Genomic DNA, 22,097 nt, shown 5'->3' with positions numbered 1-22,097 from the left:
AGGCTTGTCTCTTCCTGAAGAACATCTACTCCATGTTCTGTTTTGAGTGTTACCTCAATATGCAAGCCTATCCCTACATCTCTTATGTAGGGTAGCATAATCTTTACTTCCCATCATGCTCTAGTCCCACACCTTATTTTCTGTCTATTTCGATACCTAAGATATTTATCCTCAGTTCCTAGCTTTCTTTAATTCTGAAAGTTGGATATCCAAAACTGTAAAACACATATTCACATGGATGAGAAACCATAAATAATGTATAGAAATAATAACAGTAAAATAAAAAATAAAAATAACTGAGTTCAATGATGCCAGAAACATCAGTCATCTTATTTATTTTCCAAAGGACATGTACACTGACATTAAGCAATTGACTTGAGATTTTTAACGTAACTGATTGAATTGATTAGATGTTTTATTTCATAGATGAAGCATGACAATTTAGACCCACTAGATTCCAGTAGCACCCTCCCCAAGTTATGATGATCAAAAATATCTCAAATATTGCAAAATGTTCCCTAGTGAGGGCTAGACGGCCAAAATCAGCAAAGGTGTAGACTAACATATTTTTTTTTTTGTTCCTTTATACATATATTTTTTTTTATTTCATCTTGTTATGGGGGATACAGAATTGCAGGTTACATACGTTGCTCCTGTACCACCTTTCCCCCCAAGTCAGAGCTCCAGGCGTGTCTGTTCCCCAGGTCATGCGCATTGCACCCATCATGTAGGTATATATCCCTCCCTTCCCCACCCCTCCTTCCCGAGTCAGCACCTTCAAGTGTTACCACTCCCCAAACGGTGCGCAATGCACTCATTGTGTAGGCATACCCCCATCCCCTCCCCCGCCCCTCACCTCAGTCTGACATCCAATTGGTGTCATTCCCAGATGTGTATTTAGGTGATGATCAGGGAAACCAATTTTCTGGTGAGTACATGTGATGCTTGTTTTTCCATTCTTGGGATACTTCACTTAATATAATGGGTTCCAATTCTCTCCAGGAGAACCATAGAGATGTCGTATCTTCATCATTCCTTATAGCTGAGTAATATTCCATGGTATACATATACCACAGCTTACTAATCCAATCATGTATTGATGGGCAGGATTCAACCATGAGACTCCTGGAATTGAATAACGAATATAGCAAAGTCTCTGGCTACAAAATTAATATACACAAATCAGAGGCATTTATATATGCCAATAACAGTCAATCAGAAAACCAAATTAAAGACTCAATACCCTTCAAAATAGCAACAAAGAAAATAAAATATCTAGGTATATACCTAACTAAAGAGGTAAAGGACCTCTATAAGGAAAACTATGGAACACTGAGAAAAGAAATAGCAGAACTTGCAAATAGATGGAAAAATATACCATGCTCATGGATCGGAAGAATCAACATTGTTAAAATGTCTATACTACCCAAAGTGATCTACAGATTCAATGCAATCCCTATTAAATTACCAACATCATTCTTCACAGATGTAGAGAAAATAATTATACACTTTGTATGGAACCAGAGAAGACCCTGTATAGCAAAAGCAATTTTAAGCAACAAAAACAAAATGGGAAGTATTAATTTGGCAGACCTCAAACTATACTACAAGGCCGTGGTTCTTAAAACAGCCTGGTACTGGCACAAGTACAGGGACACAGACCAGTGGAACACAACAGAAAATCCAAATATAGAACCATCCTCATATAATCACCTAATTTTTGACAAAGCAGGAAAGAATATACTCTGGGGACAAGAATCCCTATTCAATAAATGGTGCTGGGAGAATTGGTTAGCCACTTGTAGAAGACTGAAACAGGACCCACAGCTTTCACCTCTCACAAAAATCAAATCACGGTGGATAACAGACTTAAACCTTAGGCGTGATACAATCAGAATTCTAGAAGAAAATATAGGAAAGACTCTTACAGACATTGGCCTAGGCAAAGAATTTATGAAGAAGACCCCCAAGGCAATCAAAGCAGCAACAAAAATAAATGATTGGGACATGATTAAATTAAAAAGCTTCTGCACAGCCAAAGAAACAGTCACAAGAATAAACAGACCACCTACAGAATGGGAAAAAATTTTTGCATACTACACATCAGATAAAGGACTGATAACATATTTTTTATTAGAAACTCATTCAATTTAACTTTAGACTTAGGAGTTAATGGGTAATTAATTAAAAGAGTCTAAGAACAGTACCATGTGAAATTATACAATTTGAGTATGAATTACCATTAAGCTATTCAGTTAGATTGAAAGGATATTAAAGGCTGTGATGTGTTTTGGGCTTTATACAAACCAGCTTCTAAAACATCCAAATTATTAATTTCGTTTCTATTTACCACTAGCATCTATTCCCATGCTGCCCTGATCACCCACGTAACACAATATTCAAAATAGAAACCCAACAAGAAACTAAACTGAGAGAGAGCATGATGTAGTAATTAAAAAGTCCATGGGCTTGGAGGAAAAACACATAGATTTGCAATTATTTCTCTTAATTGACTACCGTCTAACTCTAGTCACATCATTTAGTCTCCCTGAGCCCTAGTTTATTTATGTATAAAGAAGAGCATTTGAACTATATCAATGGTTTTTAAATATCAGTCCTTGGAACCAATGCCAAGCCATAGAGAAGTTTTCATCAGCCTTCTGTTAAATGAGAAAAATAGAAGAAATTTAGTGAATTCTTCATAAAGTTAAATTTATTCAATTTTAAAAGACTGTCTTTTATTCTGAGGTTATTTCTATATTTGATGTTAAATGTAATTTTTTAAATGACATTGTAATTGTAATAAATATGGTTTTCTTTTTGCTCTTCATAACATCAAAATGATTCTCTTGTTTTTGTTTAAAATTGTACTAGTCTGTTGAATGAAAAGATTGAGAAATATTGACTAGGTCTCTAAAGCCATGCTCAGAAAGAGGAGTGTATAAATCTATAAGCATATAAATAGTAACTCTACTATTTACTTTTATCTGCTAATGTTACAATAAACTGCATAAGCAAATCTGGTGAATGCTGCCAGAAAGAAGTCAAGTTATGAAAACAAAAAGGATGAAAAGAAAAAAAGTCTGATACTGTTCTTAAAATTTATTAAAGAACCTCCAAGTAAGGTGATACTTTTGAGCATAAATATCAAACTAACCCCTCCACAAGACCTTGGCCAAAATGAATAAAGAAAAATAAAAATGGAGGAAAACTTTCCTTAACAATGAAAATTATGTAACACTTCCATCAGCCTTGCACTCATTGAGGGATCTGTTATAATTTATGCATGAAATCCTATTACAAAAATTTTGATGACTCCTCAGAAAACCACACAATATTACAGGAAAAATAGTAGAGAAACTCTTGGAAGATCTGTTCTAGCACCCTCTGAGTGGGTGGAGAGAGGACTGGATAGCTAACAACTCTATTTGAAATTTCCCTTGTTGCTATGGATCAATAGTTCTTAAAAGCAGATTTGCTAGGAGCCACAGAAAGTAGAACCCAATCACCTGGTGGTAATGAGGCTTATCTCCAAAATAGCAAGACTCTTCTCTTATGTAGGAATCAGCAGTTTAAGGAAAGAATCCAAACTTGTCTATGTATTGTAACTAAAGGAAGAAATCAGACCAGACAGAATACTAGAGGTGGAAAGTTGGTCTCTGATCAATAGATTAACCAAACCAAGAGGATAAACTGGGATGAAGTTTCTTTGCTGATATTGTCCATAATCTTTGCTTCATTCTTCTCTTCAAACAGACTTTAGAATCTCTTAACTAGGAAATGAAACTTATATAACTATCACTTCAGATTAAGATCTAGGAGGAAAATTTTAATAGCATCCTCTCATAAGAAATGAGATTTAAGTAGGGTCCATGAATCCTATGCTTGACCTAAAAACTTCTTGTTCAAGGATGAATACACAGAAAAATAAAATGAGGCCTACCTATGAAAATACAGAGAAATAGGGAGAGGAAATTTAGCAATAAAAGGCAAAAGAATAACATATTTCAGAGAATTTTTTATATGGTAAAACCATGTAAATTTTATAGAATCTGATTTGTGTTTTCAATAAAATTCAAATTTGGGCTTAATGAAACAAATATGAAAGATTAGTTATAATAATAAATTAATAGAGACCTAATTGAGAACAGAATAGAATTTAAGAAGATTAATAATTTTACACCAATTTAAAAATTTCATTAGCAGCAAAGAGTGGAAAGCCACACTGCAGAAAAAAAAATCAGAGATATGAGGGAAACACTTAGAATTTTTCTTTCAGAATGTAAAGGAAAAAACACATGAAAATAGATGATATATGGAGGACAGAAGCTAATCCAATAATACTTGTGGTTCCCAAGGAAGAGATAAGAATAATTGAACAGAAGAATTATTGTGTAATCAGATGCTGAGGTGATCAGTTAGGACAAAGAGCCAAACTGATAACAATCAACTCCCTATTCATTTATTGGGACAAGCAAGAGGCAAAAAGAAGGCCCAGCTCCCATAGTTCCCATAATTCCATTTCTTACCACAGAACTTCACCAGGCAAGAATCAGGTACATGCAACACAGATAGAGGTGGTGGTGGTGGTGGTAAAATCACTGCCAAGGGGAAGTTAGAGGGGAAAAAAGTGCCTCAGCCAACCCCCGCGTAAGGAAGTCTTGGTGGAGGTGTCCCGTAAGAAAGAGGTACCTGGGCTAGTGATGTAGATATACATGACTGGGTGTGTGTACATGGGTGGGGTGTATGTGTTCTGAGACCTTGACTGCAACTCCTTCTAGAAGTTAGTAATGTACTGACTGTGCACCAAGTCTGGTGTTGGGAGGGTAGCTGGCAGCATGAAGTCTGCCAAGCCTTGTAAATACTTAAGATAGGGTGTGAAAGATTGTACATAGGCTTTTGGCTTTGAACTGGACTCCTCCTTGAATTATAACAACAAAAAATTCAATAAACAACAGGGGGATAAGAAAGGTTAAAGTGAAGGAAAATCAGATCACCCTCAAACTTCTCAACAACCTTAAATGCCAGAGGACAACATAGCAGTAGAGCAATATCTACAAAAGTTTTAGGCAAAAATGTTATACCTAAAGAATACTGTATTAAATTATTATTCATGTACAAAAACAATAGAAAAAAAATTTTTCAGAAACACAATAATTTAAAATCCTTTCCTGATCTTAGAAACAAAAATGTTTTGAAAATGTACTTCAACCAAGCTAAATAACTCAAGATTAGAGAAGTCATATTAAAATATTAAAAGGATTTACACTGAGGAGCAAAACCATTTAGGTAATTAAATCCAAATAATCAATATAAATGAGGGTGTGAGAATGAAAAAAATCATAAATTATTTTGAAGGAAATAGTTTATTTTTGGTAAAAATTTATAAAATGTTTGCTCTAAAATCTTAGAGTATACCTTCAGACATTTAATATGTCAGTCTCTCATTTTACATAAGGAAGGTTTAATAGATATTAATATTTGTTTCACACTTGACACTAAAGAAAAATAACTTCTAGTAGAATAAAAATGGGATTTATAATTTCCAAATTACAATAGAAAATGTATTTCAAAGAAAATACAGCCCATATAGTGAAAGAAACTAAGAAACAACAAAAAAAGAATATATTTAATATAAGATCTCAAAGGCAAGAAGAAACATAAATGAGCAATACTAACAAAAGGCAAAATTATTCAAATTAGGTAAAATACAAAAGATACACAAAGTTACTCAAAAAGATTTAAAGCAAAGAGTAAAATAAAATGGGGAATTAAGAAAGATATTCCACACATGTGCAAATTAAAATTAAGTAGTATGCAAAAGTATTTCAAGGTGTAATTTAATATGTCTTAGTCCATTTTCTGTTGCTATAACTGAATACCTGAGGTTGAGTAATTTATAAAGAAATTTATTTGTTACAGTTTGGAAGGCCAGGAAAACATGGTGGAGAGGCAGGAATGTGAGCAGGTGTGTGCAAAGAGACATGCATGAAAATCTGGGCTCTCTTCGTAACACCCCATCTCTTGGGAACTAACCCATTCCTGCAAGTGCCAGAGCTCTCTTCTCGTGATTGCGTTAATCTATTGATGGGGTCAGTGTCCCCATGATCCAAACACCTCCCACTAGGTTCCACTTCCCAACACTGCCATATTGGAGACCAAACCTCAACATGAGTTTTGACGGGGACAAACTACATTCAAACCATAGCAATATATTACATTTGCTAAGTATGATAAAGTCATTTTTAATTGAACAAAGCTATAATTCCCAATGAAGGCTAGCTATCGAGTACATATATATTCTTCATACTATGGCATCAAGGTATGATATATAAAGCAAAAGTTTTAGACAAATAAGGAAAAATTATCTGAAACAATGATAGAAGAGCACTTCAAGTAGGCAAAAACAAAATAAAGGTGGAGAGGATATGAATAGTTTTTCTTTTATGGATTGTGCTTTTGGTTTAAGTTTAAGAATTCTATTTAATCCTAGGTCCCAGTGATTTCCTCTTGGTTTTATTCTTAAAGCTATGGTTTTATGTTTTACATTTAATTTTTTGACAAATTTTGAGCTAACTTTGTGTCAAGTATGAAATTTAGGTCAAGGTTCATTTTTTGTTCTTTTAAGATAAAATAAGATTTCAATTTTTGCCTATCAAAACACATGTATATTTTAAATAACAATATATGGAATTGATGAAGGTGCACTCTAAAACTATAGTTGGTAATGCACATTGGTGAAAACAAATACGATTCAACAATTGCACTTCTTGGGATTTATTCAAAGATAAAAACAGATGTGCAGAAAAATTCAGATAGAATAGTGTTAACCAAAGTCTTATTGCAGGAAAACACTGGAAACAATCTAATGTTTGGTATTAGGATGACTGATTAATAGAATAAAATACAACAAGGTTAAAATTATATGTAGCTATGCTAAAATGTTCACAGTATATTATTAAATGAAAAAATAGGTTATAAAGCAATATGTACATGTTCTGAGGATAGAGGTTACAGGTGATTTTTATTTTTTCCTAAAAGTCCCAACAATATTCAGTGTTACCACTAAGAATATTTTCATTTTGCAAGTTTATTATAAAACAGAATGGTTTAAGTGTTGTGGTAGTTTAAGTAATAGTTTAAGTGTTACGTTTTGAGTTTTATTACTGTCTTAATTAGTTTTCCTTTCATTAATTTAAAAGTACTGCAATATTTTAAAGTTGTTTTTAATGAAGATGAAAGTACTTTTCCTCATGCAGATGGTATCTCTAACTTTGCAATGGAAGTTATTAAAATATATATTTATTTAAACATATACATATAATTGTAATTATAAAATTCTCCTATCTGTTCTTTGTTAGAGATTTATCACTAAAACTTTAGGAAGGAAAAAAGATATGATATGAGAAAATTGCTTTTGGCTGCTGCTTTTCAGGGAGATGAACCTAACACCTGCAATGTCTTTCTGAGAATGATGGCTCAAGGCTTATCATTAAAACTAACTACCTTTATTACCTTTCAAATCATTCTCTTACTTTATTCAAACTGAGTCGTTTCAGGCCCTCTGATCTACTGTAACTGAGATATTAGATTGACGTTTATTGTGGCACTCAGGGGAACATACTATGTGGAAGAAAAATTACTCATTTTCATGGTAAGACTGGCAGAACTAAGGGGCAATGGTGCAAAGAACATGCTCAAAACAGAGAAGTCCTCGATAAATAGAAATATGTTCTATTGCAATATTTGCAAGAGCACATCTAGTTTATTAAAGTAAGAGACACTTTTAATCGTTATTCAAGATAAAATGCTGCTTTCTTAGATAAATCAAATTGGGGTATAAACATCATACAGTAATCTTGATAGCCAAGTAACTTTTTTCTTTGATATAGCTCATAAAGATAAATATTTAAAAAATTTAATATTCTAAGGAATATAAGGATTTGGATAGTTAAATAACTTAAGTCTCAGTATAAAGCCATTAAAAGAGAAAAAATTATTAATATTATGTGGTTATATGTGTGTATTGTGTATTCACCAGGTAAATACACATGTATCATGTATAAAATGAGACAAAAATATTATGTAGAATGATTTCTATTCTGGATCATGGCCTTAAAATAAAGGAATAAGAATTGTAATAAGTAATGTTTGTTTAGAATAGCTTTGTTAATTGTTGAGAAATGAGGGGGGAAAAAGAAGACAATGTGCAAGTTTGAGTACTCTCTATTTCTTATGGCATAGATAATTTAGAGAATAGAACTTATAGAATATATTGAAAATATTTTGCCAATATATAGAAATTTATAATGCCACAACACTGGTTTATATATGTACAGATTGAGGTATATAATGTTGAAGGTAGTTGTAAAATGGGCTCATTATCCTTTCGTACACTTACAATGTTTTAGTGAGTGTAGATTTCAAGTTCCTTTAGTTAGATTCAAAGCTCTTCTTATGCATCTTCCTAAATATATGGAGTTAAAGTGTGCACTCGCATATGTGAAAATTGCTTTCTGGATATGATTGAAAGGTACATTTGAACTGAGAGTCGTTGGATATAAGGATAGATTTTGATGAAATTGTATCTTAAGCTTTGTACCTATTGAACACCTAATCTAAATCAAGCACTAGCTTTTCTATTAAAAATGGTTTCTCAACTTCCTTGATACATTTCCGTTCTTCTCTTGTTTAGCATTCTCACTCAGTACTTTCTTCTTATACCATGTGATGAATGAACTAAATTGAAGCAGCACTGTTCCTTTAATGCTTTTTCTCTTTCCTCTATTTAGAATGCCATGTCCTCAAACTTTCCACTACTGTCTTCACCTGTTGAAATTTTACTTTTCCTACAAGGAAGAGTGTCACTTGTTTTCTGAAGCATTTCTTGATTCCCTTAATAAACTATTTCAGTTAGATTATACAATGACTTTTATTACAGCATCTTCTACATTCTTCCCCATTTTATATCCTTGAGTCACTAACTAGTTCATATGTTTTGTACCTCTTCTGTTGTTTAGATTTGATATGTAAATAATTGGTACTTAAAGTTATTGTAATAATAAAAAATAAATTTGAAGGGACACATAACTAATTGGCAGAGTGATAAGCATCTTCAACCAGCTTTATAAATCTGCATGATTTGTCAAAGGCAGTATAAAAAGCCACTTAGTTCAACCACCTGTCTCAAGTAGCAAACAAAAAAGTCATCAAAGGTAGAGATTTTATTTTAAAATCTTCCAAGAAGAGAGATTTCACATTCTGATTTTTAGTGACCTTGGGGAAGTTTCCTAGATTTAATATACAAATCCTAACAGGTTATCTTCAGAAAATTTTACTAAAATTAAAAAAAAATGCTTTTCAATAATGATTAAATTTAGCACGGGGTAAAAATTGTTTTAAAAGTGAATGAATCTAGGCCGGGCGCGGTGGCTCACGCCTGTAATCCTAGCTCTCTGGGAGGCCGAGGTGGGCGGATCGTTTGAGCTCAGGAGTTCGAGACCAGCCTGAGCAAGAGCGAGACCCCATCTCTACTAAAAAATAGAAAGAAATTATATGGACAGCCAAAAATATATATAGAAAAAATTAGCCGGGCATGGTGGCGCATGCCTGTAGTCCCAGCTACTCGGGAGGCTGAGGCAGGAGGATCGCTTGAGCCCAGGAGTTTGAGGTTGCTGTGAGCTAGGCTGACGCCACGGCACTCACTCTAGCCTGGGCAACAGAGTGAGACTCTGTCTCAAAAAAAAAAAAAAAAAAAAAAAAAAAAAAAAAAGTGAATGAATCTGATTTCTAAATAGCTGAGTTAATGACAGCTGCCTAAATCCAAATCTCCCAACCCATATTCCAGGTATTACAGAGATTAACCAGCAAAAAACTCACAGTTGCTATAAGGAAGAGACTTAAAAGTATACACAGGGCTGGGTGCGGTGGCTGACGCCTGTAATCCTAGCACTCTGGGAAACTGAGGTGAGAGGATAGCTCAAGGTCAGGAGTTCTAGACCAGCCTGAGCAAGAGCGAGACCCCGTCTCTACTAAAAATACAAAGAAACTAGCCAGGCAACTAAAAATATATGTAGAAAAAATTAGCCAGGCATAGTAGCACACGCCTGTAGTCCCAGCTACTCGGGAGGCTGAGGCAGGAGGATCGCTTAAGGCCAGGAGTTTGAGGTTGCTGTGAGCTAGGCTGACGCCACAGCACTCTACCCCTGGCAACAGAGCAAGACTCTGTCTCAAAAAAAAAAAAAAAAAAAAAAAAAAAAGTATACACAGGATTCATGCTTGCTGTCCTTCTTGGGAGAAATGTGTGAAAAGAAAGGGGGAGGTGCAATTTGGAAACTGGTAAAGAGTAAAAGAAGCAAGAGGGGAGAATTTAAGATACTTAAAAAATTTTTTTCAGCCCCACCCCCGCTTTTTTAAATTTTTTTTCCAACAGAATTTAAGATATTTTGAAACACAGGAAAAGTAAAATTGAAGGACATACATCCCCTTTTCTACCTCCTTAAAAAAAACCCATCCATTGAAAAATAGAAACTATACTACATTAACAGACAGGGGTGATCTTGAATTAGTAATCTCGTAAACTATTCTTACGTGAGCAGTCTTTATGTATATGAAGAAAACAGGAAAAAGGAAACAAAATATTACAACACTTTAAACTTAATTAAATATCCTTAAACAAATGCCTGTGAATGTGAAAAAAACACCTTGATTCAAATTTAGAAAATAAAATCAGAAATAAAAGAAAACAGAAAAAAATAAAAATTGAACTCTGAAAGGAAACAGAGGGGAAAAATATTATATCACAAATGAAAGCTACAAAGATTACAAAGATTCTAAGGAAGAATAGATTTAAATGAAAACATAATAGGGGCATTAAAGAAAAGTAGAAAAACAACCAACGGAATGAAAATGAAATAATGAAAGAAGTAAAAAAGGCCAGAGAGAAAGTGGTTTAAGTGAAAGACAAGTAAGTAAAATCCAATATATGTTTTACTGGAATCTCTCAAAAAAAAAAGAAAAAAAAAGTGCAAAAGAAAATAATGAAAGAGAACTAATATTTAAAACCCTATTCCAGAACAACTCCAAGGCATATACAATTAAAACTGTTAGACTTTAATGATAAAGAAAAAAATGATCAGAGTTCTTTAATTAAAGGAACAAAAAATTCACAAAAGTAAGAGAATTAGACTGGCATAATATTACTCAAAATAAACACACAAAGCAAAACAGGAAAGGTGCAGCATTTTCACAAAACTCAAGGGAAAAAAGTATATATTGCCCCAATATGTCCTTCAATTATCAAGGGTATAGAGAAGGAGAAGCCTAAGCAAACCAGAACTCAAGGAGTTCTGCACTCATTAGCCCATTCCAGCAGGCTACCAGAGAGTGCTATACATAATGTATTTGATGGAGCATTTAATATTTCTAATTTTAGATCTAATACTAAAAAAAAGGGTGAGAGGATGAAGGAAGAAAAATAATATATAAAAGTATATTCTGGCAAAAGTAGAAATAATATAACTAAAAAATGGGAGGAAAGGAAAAAGTGAAATAAGCTCATTGATTGTTATATAGACAATAGATAGGAGCCAGAGGATATCATTATCAGCTATAAAACCAGATAGTAAAAGGTTAAATAAGAAAGCAGATTAAGTACATTTTAAAAAGATATAAATATAAGGTATAGGTGTACATGTAGACACATAAATTTATGTGTCTGTAAGATGTATAAATTATACTTTTTATTTTTTTTTCTTGTGAAATGCTTTTAGGAATTATACCTGCTCTTATTGTCAATAAGCTTGAAATTTATAGGTTTATGAAACATTGCTCCCTGGAAAATGTTATTGAAACCATATAATTTAGGGATATTAAAGAGATACCACCTAACTGAAGTTGCTCCCTATGTGTAAATGTTATTTCATATGCATCTTTTATAACATTACACGTTAAAATCTCAATAGAGGGCATATTAACTGGAGGTGGGGGGTAGCAGGGAGCATAGAAGGATTTGGGAGTTCGCTTGACAGTCTCAGTCTTTTCCATGTATTGCCTATGTCTTAAGATTGCCTTTATCCTTTCAATTATTCGTAAAATTTGATGCTGGATAATATTTCTGATTCCCATGAGCCTAATTTGACCCTTAATGTTATCTCAGTTATCTGCAGGGGCTAGGTAAAAACAGGGATAGGGAGGTGACATTTCTCCTGAATACTGCGTTTTGTCTAATTTTTGAAACCATGTTAATTGCATGTATATTCAAACTAAGACAAATGAAAAACTGCATTTCTAGTGAATAACATAATCACATTGAAGGGACAAAAGTAAATTTTGGCAATATATTTTATTTTTGTTTAATATTTTATTATGAAACTTTCAAACACAAAAATTGAAATAATTGTATAGTCAACACCACTGCTTCATTTGATGCTGATTTAATTTATACATATTCATTGTCTTCCCATCTATCTTACTTTGATGCATTTCAAAGTAATAGATACTAAATACTTTACCCCCAATACTTGTATAAAATGTATATTATTTACTAAAGTTCAATATTTTTAGGTAAAAATTATTCTTGAGTTTTTTAAGTTGGAATTTTCACATAATTTTTAAAAATATTATTTTGATTTTATACTCTCAGACTAAAGACAAAAAGAATTATAAGTAAATATTGATCTAGTTGATAGATTTGTTTTCCTTTAGTGAAATGAATCAACAATTCAGAAACCACTTCAGTATATTCTTTGTTGAGCAAATAAGTAAATGTATCATGAATAGTGAGAGCCAGGTTTCTCAATCTTGAAGTAGAGGTTGAGTATCCCTAATTCAAAATCTGAAATGCTCCAGTATCCAAAACTTTCTGAGCCCTGATGTGACACTCAAAGGAAGTGCTCATTGGAGCATTTTAGATTTTGAATTTTCAGATTAGGGATGCTCAACATGTAAGTATAATGTAAATATTCCAAAATCTAAAAATATTCAAAATCCAAAACACTCTGGTAACAAGCATTTTGGATAAGGGATACTTAACTTGTACTTATAGAGATGATAAAGAGAAGACTGGAATGAACACTGTAGTGTTGGATTGGAATTTGAGATAACAGTATAAACCTGTTGTGTTGTTGTATATAGGTATAGAAATATAGATAGGAATATCTACACATATGCATGTATTTCCTAGCTCTTCTAGCCATTGAGAACCCAAGAAGCAATGACACTTTAATAGTGATGAGCATTCCTAGTACTCGGGTCGTAGTCTCTACATGCCATTCTCTACTAAAATGAACCATTAGAATAGTGAGAACCATTTCTAACCGTTAGTTAGAGAAATGGTTGATTCCAGGGCTGGGGCAGGAAAGTATAAAATAAGCCTGGAACACCTTGTTAATGAACTAAGAAAGTGCTCAAATAATGACGGGGGCATGCCAAAAGGAACCAGCTTAAAGGGCTTCTGCTGGCCAAATATGAGGCAAATTGAGCAACAAAATAAATGATAGTAACAGATTGCCTCAATTCATTTGTGCTATTATAAAAAAGTTCCTGAGGCTGAATAATTTATAAATAATAGACATTTATTTCTCACAGTTCCAGAGGCTGGGAAGTCCCAATATCAAAATATCAACAGATTTGGTGTCTGGTGAGGGCTTCTTTCTGTTTCAAGATGGTACCTTGTTGCTGTATCCTCCAGAGAGGGGATGAACAGTGTGTCCACATGGCAGAAGGTGGAAGGGCTAAAGGACTGAACTCTGTGTAAAGCCTCTTTTATGAAGGCCTTAATCCCATTCACAAAGGAGAAACCCTCATGACCTAATTACCTCCTAAAGGTTCCACCTCTCGGTACTATTGGATTAGTAATTAAGTTGCAACATGAATTTTGGACAAACACAAACATTCAAACCAACCATAACACAGATTGCAACCCACTGAGTAAAATAGGAATACATGAGCCTTTAGTGTTATTAATATAAATATTAATAAATAGATGGAGGAGAAGGAAAAGTTCTTCCTTATAGGAGAACACAAAGAATAAATGTATATGGAATGATTGAAAAATCATGATTTTGGCAGACAGATAGTACTAATTGATTCAGGGTAGAATCATCAGTAGATACTATAATTAGTGGGGTGCAGTTTGATGAAAAACTGGATGTTTATATAGTCTCCAAATATCTCCCCACAAAATGTTTAATTACAAAGGGAAAAATATAGTAGAGAAGCCTTGCAGCCACTAGCCAAATGATGAATATCAACTTAACCAGTAATGGAACAAACCAATATCACATACACAACATTATGTATATGCTATTTGTGTCAAAAAAATAATAATCTCAGTGATGAAGAAACATCAGACAAACCCAAGTGAAGGAACATTCTATAAAATTACTGTCAAAAGACAAACAGACTGAAACACTGTTCCAGATTAAAAGAGACATGACAGCTAAATTGAAATCTGAGACAACAGGGTTTTTTTGGGGTTTTTTTGTTGCTATACAGAAGTTTCTTTGTGACAAATAGTGAAATGTGAGGTCCATAGATTAAAGGATAATAGAAACTTTCTGAGTTTGATCATTGTACTCTGGTTGTATAAGAGAGTGTCTTTTTTTCTGCATAAAATATATATGGAAGTATTAAGGAATAAAAGACCACAATTGTGGGCAATTTATTCTTAAATGTGTACTCAGGAAAATGTGTATGTGTATCTGTAGAGAGAAAGATGTGGAGGGGAGGGAGAGGGAGAAGATAAAGCAAACTTGATAAAATGATAACAACTGGAGAATCTGAGGAGAAGGCATATGGGAGCTCTTAGTACTATTCTTACAACTTTTCTGTAAGTCTGAAATTATATCAAAATAAAATCTTGCCTAAAAAGAAGATAAAAAGATGAATGAATTCAAAGCCAGATGGTAAATAAATGAAACATAAATGGCAAAATCTTGATAATTTTAGAAGTTGATTTTTAGGTATGTGGGGATTCAGTATATTATTTTCTCTACTTAATGTATGCTTGTAAACTTCCATAATAGACTTTTAAAAGAGAATGAATCTTCAGTGATCTTTTCATTGATAATGTAAATTGACTTTCTCTTTAAACACTCAGGGTTATTTATGGCATTTAAGATCTGATCATGTTAGAAGAAACTAAAGAAAATATAAGTAAATGGCAAGACATCTCATGTTCATTGATTAGAAGACAATATCATTAAGATAGTAATACTCATTGGGTGCTGGTCAGGTGGTGGGGGTGGTGGGGATAAACCCACAACTAATGGAAGAGGAGCTCACTGTATGGGGGAAGGACATGCTTGTAGCCCTGGCTTGGGTGAGGCAAATGCATTACATGTAACCAAAATGTTTGTATCCCCATAATATCATGAATTTAAAAAATTTAAAAAATTTTTTAAAAAGATGATAATACTCCAGACTGATTTACAGGTTCAGCTCAAACCATATCAAAATTTCATCTAACTTCTTTGCTGAAGTGGATAAGTTGATCCTAAAATTCATATGGAAATTCAAGGGACCCAGAATAGCTAAAACAGTATTGAAAAGAATAACAAAGTTGAAGTACTCACACTTCTTAATTTCAAAACTTACGACAGTGCTATAGTAATCAAGATAATGTGGTACTGGAATTAGGGATAGAGATCAATGGAATAGAGAATATAGAAATAAACTTTATATTTATGGTCAATTGACTTTTGTCAAGAGTGCCAAGGCAATTAGGAAGGAATAATATTTTCAACAAATGATGCTGAGACAACTACATGTCCACATGAAAAAGAATGAAGCCAGACCTCACTTCAAACCATTTACAAAAACTAACTCAGAATTGATCACACCATATACAAAAACCAACTCAAAATGGATCGAAAACCTAAATGCAAGAATTAAAATTGTAAGGCTCTTAGAAGAAAATACAGTTGTAAATCTTCATGATGTTGTATTAGTCAATGTTTTCTTAAATATGACACAAATGTATGGGCAACAAAAGAAAAATATGTAAGTTGGACGTCATCAAAATTATCTTTCGTGCTTCAAAAAACTAAAAAGACAAACTTCAGAATGAGAGAACACTTTTGCAAATTATATATCTGATAAAGGACTTGTATCTAGAATATAAAAGTATCATTACAACTCAGTAGTAAAAGGATAATTCAGTTTTTAAAAATGGCAAAGGATCTGAATAATCATTTCTTTAAAGAAGATAGGCAAATGGCCAGTAAACACATGAAAAGATGCTCAACATCATTAGCTATCAGGAAAATGTAAATTAAAACTACAATGAGATACCATTACACACCCACTAAGATTACTGTAATAAAAAAGATAATATTAAATGTTGGTAAGGATGTGGAGAAATTGTAACCCTCATATGTTGCTCGTGGGAATGTCAAATCGGGCAGCTCCTTTGGAAGACATTCTGGCATTTCCTCAGTAAGTTAAACATAGAGTTACCATATGATCCAGCAATTCTACTCTTAGGTATATACCAACGAGAAATGAAAATGTATGTTCACACAGAAATTGTTCACGAATGTTCACAGTAGCATTGTTTGTAATTGCCCCCAAAGTGGAAACAATCCAAACGTCTATCAGCTGATGAATAGGTAAACAAAAGGTGGTATATATCCATACAATGGAATATTCAGCAATAATAAGAAGTACTGACCCAACATGGGTGAACCTTAAAAACATGATGCTAAGTGAAAAAAGCCAGTCATGAAGGACCTCATGTTGTATGATACCATTCATATGAAATGTACAGAATAACCAAATTTATGGAGATAGAAAATAGATTTGTGGTTGTTTAGGGCTGAAGGGAGGGAATGTGTGAGGGTTGGATGTGTGTGTGTGTGTGTGTGTGTGTGTGTGAGAGAGAGAGAGAGAGAGAGAGGTGATGGCCTAGGTGTGTGGGGTTTCATTTTGGGGTAAAGAAAATGTTCTATAATTGATCATAGGAATGGATGCACAAGTCTGAATCTATTAAAAGCCATTCAATATATACTTTAAATATACTGTATACTTTAAATGAGTAAATTGTATGGTATGTGAATTATATCACAATAAAGTTTTTTTTTAATTTGATCATTTTGTAAGGTAATGAGTTCAGTGAGAGAAGAGCCCTATATATAATTTAGCAGTGTTTTCAGCTTGCATTTCAATAATTGCTGTTGATAGAACCTGCTTTTGAAATGTTTGTTCTCAAAAGTAACTTTCATGCTTTAGATAGACAAACATGTATGAAACCATTTATTTGCTCTGCATTTAGTTTTACCAATCAGCAGTGTAGCCACAGATGTTAGAATCATTTGGCATGTAAAATAGACAAATGTAGCTAGAATTACCCAAAACATGAAGTCTTACTAAGAAAAGAAAGCTATATTTGGAAGTAAACTTGACTGACAGAACTAAGATAGTACTGGCTAATTATTGATTATTATTGTCATGTGGATCACTGTTGTTTCATCAGTTTTTATGAACAAAATCATTGTCTTCTGTCACTTATTTCAAAATCTCAGTTAAAAATTGATTCGCGGAGTATGAGGAAGTTACATGTAAACTCATAGCATTTAAGTTTTTTACTTGCCCTACCCAAGTAGGAAAGTTGCATAAAGTTGCATAATCTAATAGTTTTGTTAAGAACTGGGACCATGATGAATAGCTTGAAAATGAAGATTCTTGATATAACAAATTCTTTATAGATTTAAGCTTTATGTTATTGCCAATGGGGAAAACTTAATTTGAACAATAGTTTTCACATTTTAATAAAGGTAACAGTTTTTTTCTCAAATGTTAACAATTAGAAGAAAAAAATGTATAAAACAAAGTATTATATTCTATGAATATAATACTTAGTCACATTTGTGACTTTAAAGGTTGAATAAGATAATCATGGTGGAAGTTTAAATGGCAAAATGTAGTATCTTAGTGTTAATATATTGAAGTTTTCATTAAATTGGTTCAAATATAAAATAGCTTTATTTTTCTCTACATAATCCTAAATAACAATTTTAATTATTTTTTCACTCAATTGTGAAATTATATAGACCTAGCTATAATACAGATGAGTTCTACAGAAATTTCTATCATTAGAGTCTAGAAAGTTTTCATTAATATTACTGATGTTTTAAAGATAACTGCAATCATAATAATAGGTTGAAATGTAAGCTTTTCAAAATAGAACAAAAATTACTAATTACTAATGTTTGAGTGTTTGTTGCCTTTACCTTTCCCAAGGCCATTAAAAGGATTTCACTTGATTTCTTCCCTGTCCTTGACTTCTGAAAAGTTTAGGCCAGAAGCAATTTGGGGATCCTGTGAGACCAGATGCAGAAGAAAGTGAGATGATGAAGTAATTTTTCTGGAAATTTTGTGGAGAGGGCTTCTGAAGAAGCCCAGTTTCTCCACACAGGAGAAGAAAGAAGGATTTAAAAAACTATTGTTCAAGAAATAAAAGCAAAGAACTTAGATTATTCGAAATTAGGTTTTACTGGTAACAGGTTTCTCTGGCCACGACACAGCTTGAGATGAGACAACATGGCTTAAAGGTTTAGTGAAGTTGGAAATTGTTAAAAGTTTTATATTGATGATTCGTGTGGAAGTGTAGGAGAAGAGACAATCTAATCTGGAAATGGATGGTACTGCAACAAGGCGACATTCATTGTTGTTACTTTTAATTTTTTTGTCAATCAAGATTTGCTATTTTATTCTGTTAAGGAAAAAGTTTTGTAGCTGATTTATGATCTACCATTTTTTATCTTATGAATAGCAATTTTATTTACTTTTTTCTCTTTTGGGGGCACTGAACATTATGTTGGCTTGGGGAAAGGGAATATAGAAAGAAATGGAGTAAAATTTAATCCCAATATGTCTTTTCTATGTATAAAATAAACCTGGCAAGTTTATATTTTCTCTTTTTGTCTTGTCGTCCACCATATCCTGCTCTATACTGTTAGCCAAATTATTGGCATTTTCTGTAAGTAGAAATAGAGACATAGTCTTTAAAGTCTAAAGTAACCAGGTGTCAGATCAATTCTTCAGGATTTTAATATCAACCAACATGGCAGTTGCCTTTTTTCTGTTAGCTTTATCTGTTGTTTCAGCATTCAAAATTAAATTTATCAAGATACCACAAGTAAAAGATTTCTAGAGTAATCCTAGACATAATAACTTGTTAGTGGATGATACTCAATTTTATTTGTATTTTAATATAACTATTACATGCTGTTTCTGTATTTAATGTTTCCAGAATGAAAGAGGAGGGATAATTTTTATAGACTATCACTGCTACCTCATAGACTTTAAAGAAACGTTTCCTTTATTTGACTGGATCTTTTCATTATCAACATCTCTATGAAGTCAGCTGGCTTAAAACATCTGATAATACTTTAGAGCAGAATTGATTGGTTACATAGGAAAAAAGTGGTTTCTTAGGGCTTTCCAGAGGGAATTTAATCATGTAAGATTAATCTGTCATAGATTAGAAAGATGGAGCATCAGTGTTTTTTTTTTTCACTCTGTGAAAGCAGAAATTGGAAAAATAAATTGAAAATGTAGAAATGGGAAAGATCAAGTCATCTCTGCTTTTTATTGGTAATATGACCTTGTAAACATCCTTCACTATCATTAACACTCAAATTACTTTTTGAATAAAATAAAATCTCAGATTTACTAATGAGGTGAGTTTAGAAATAAGTACACAGCTAATGACCTTAAAAACTGGAAAAATTCATTAATTAGAATCTAACTTTCTGTGCATTGTATTCTTGCAGGGAACAAGTCACAAGACAGTGGCATAGCAGAGATGGAAGAACTTCCTGTACCACATAACATCAAAATCAGCAATATTACATGCGACTCATTCAAGATTTCATGGGAAATGGATTCAAAATCAAAGGACCGTATTACACACTATTTCATTGACCTCAACAAGAAAGAGAACAAGAACTCCAATAAATTTAAACACAAGGTAAAATCTAACAAATACATTACTTTGCATCTTAAAACTTTCTAAGTATGAGGACATTTTGAAAGGAAGAACAATGTTCTATTAGTAACTTATATGATGTATTGGACATTGGGAAGAATAAAAATTATATGTGATTTAAAAACCCTATCCCTGTAAAAAATTTTGTAAGAAAATGAAATGCCATGCTTATTGGTTAGAAGTAAAATCATGACTAATCATATAGACATAAAAACCAACATGTGTTAAAGATTTTATTTAACTCATTAATGAGGAAACTGATGAGATATTATAACTAGATCAAAGAATAATCCAAAGAAAAGACTCATTTATAGACCTAGTACATTAAAATGGAAGTACAAGTGGAAGGGGTAAGGATAGGGGGAAGAGGAGGGTTGTTCTCCACTAAATAGAATCCATTTGCATATGTTTATAAAAGTATATGCAAATGAATATATTTCATATTTAAAAACAACTGAATTTTTATCAGTTTCTACAAATTATAGAGTTGTAAAATAGCTTCCATAGCAGAAGCAGATAGTGAGAGGAGTATTTTCCATTGAAGCACACAATTGTTCCCTGCCCGGTCCCTCCCCCACCAACCGCCAAAAAAGAAATCTGCTGCAGTTTATAAACTTTAAGGTATTTGTTAAAACACTTTAGGGCTGAAAATTGCTTTACATAGTCAGCTTTCTTTTGCTTTTCATTTTTTGTTTTGAATTTTTTTTGTCTTTTTGCTTTTTTGTTTTGAGAATGAAATTTGTTAACCTCTAGAGGTTTTAGATATATAATATTTCTCTGATATTTAGTCATATACCTATCTACATAAATCTGATACATATCTCCCTCCAGAAATAGCTATAGAGAGGATAACAGTTATCTGGTTTAGGTATTCTTTCTTATGTTTCCTTGTTTTCACTGATGATGACAATCTGGTGTATTTTTTATATTGACAGTAAATTTTAACTTGGGAAATATTTTGGAAGAACTGTCTTGTCTGCAAATTTTGCCTTTTACTAGATGTGCAATTATACATACTAAAGTATGGATCAGACATACTATAGATAAGTGTGAAAGAGAGAACAGGACTGATAAGTCATTGTTTTTCCTGAGTTCCAATTCTGCTTATGCTTTCTGGTGATAGATATTCTCTGCTAACTTTGCCTTCTTCATGCAACTTTGAAATATTTAGAATTAAATGATGAATAGTTCGAGATTTGACCTCCACACTTAGAATACTATATCCTTGAAAATACAGTGAATATTCAACGAACAGATTTAATTACCTTATTAATCATTGTTTAGAAATACCTAAACTTTTGTGTGACACATAAACTCTATACTTGAATAAAAGTAAAGCCAATGTTACCTCATTTGTGTGTAAAATAGATTCATTTATTTTAAAAATGTTCCCTTTACATATAAAATATCTAGTAATGGGCAGCTCTATTAAAATTATTGGGTAGTATAAGTTAAATATATTTTTAATATTAAATCTATTGTATTTTATCTTTTATGTCTTTTTTTTTTCATTGTTTAGTAGGAGAGTGTTGCATTTTGAGAAGCATATACTGTACAGAGAAGAACACTATACTAAAAATCAAGAAAACTGGAATCCAAGTACATTTATGTTATTAACTAACTGTATGACCTTGAGCATGTCTCTTGCTCATGTCTCTTGTTCAAGTTGAGTTGGGCGTTAGTTTTTGCATATGGAGAATAAGAAATTTAAATATAACAAGTATCTTTAAACAGGAAAGTTCTATTATCAGCCAGGAATTTAACACGTTCCTCTCCATTGTTTACAATTAAGTAAAGATATACTGCTAAATTAACTTCCTTCCTTCCTCCCTCCCTCCCCCTCCCTTCTTTCCTTCTTAGGATGTTCCAACAAAATTGGTGGCAAAAGCTGTCCCCTTGCCTATGACTGTCCGTGGACACTGGTTTTTGAGCCCAAGAACTGAATATACAGTAGCAGTGCAGACCGCCTCAAAACAAGTTGATGGTGATTATGTTGTGTCTGAATGGAGTGAAATTATAGAATTCTGCACAGCAGGTAAGAGGACTAGGCACACATATAGAAAAACCTTTATTTAATTGTTCCTAGAAAGTTAATGACAGAAAAAAT

At 32.7% G+C, this 22,097-nt stretch overlaps 1 protein-coding gene across 1 annotated transcript in view; it reads left to right on the top strand.

The window, feature by feature from the left end:
* The window catches only part of PHYHIPL (phytanoyl-CoA 2-hydroxylase interacting protein like), a 62,624-nt gene that overhangs the window by 30,401 nt on the left and 10,126 nt on the right, over nt 1-22,097 (top strand). The window contains exons 2-3 of the mRNA XM_069460735.1: nt 19,776-19,972; nt 21,851-22,025. Of these exons, the coding sequence (XP_069316836.1) occupies nt 19,776-19,972; nt 21,851-22,025 (372 nt within the window). The remainder of the gene's footprint in view (nt 1-19,775; nt 19,973-21,850; nt 22,026-22,097) is intronic.

Source organism: Eulemur rufifrons, chromosome 28, assembly GCF_041146395.1.
Source record: "Eulemur rufifrons isolate Redbay chromosome 28, OSU_ERuf_1, whole genome shotgun sequence".
NCBI lineage: Eukaryota > Metazoa > Chordata > Mammalia > Primates > Lemuridae > Eulemur > Eulemur rufifrons.
This window is presented reverse-complemented; position numbering and strand designations above follow the sequence as displayed.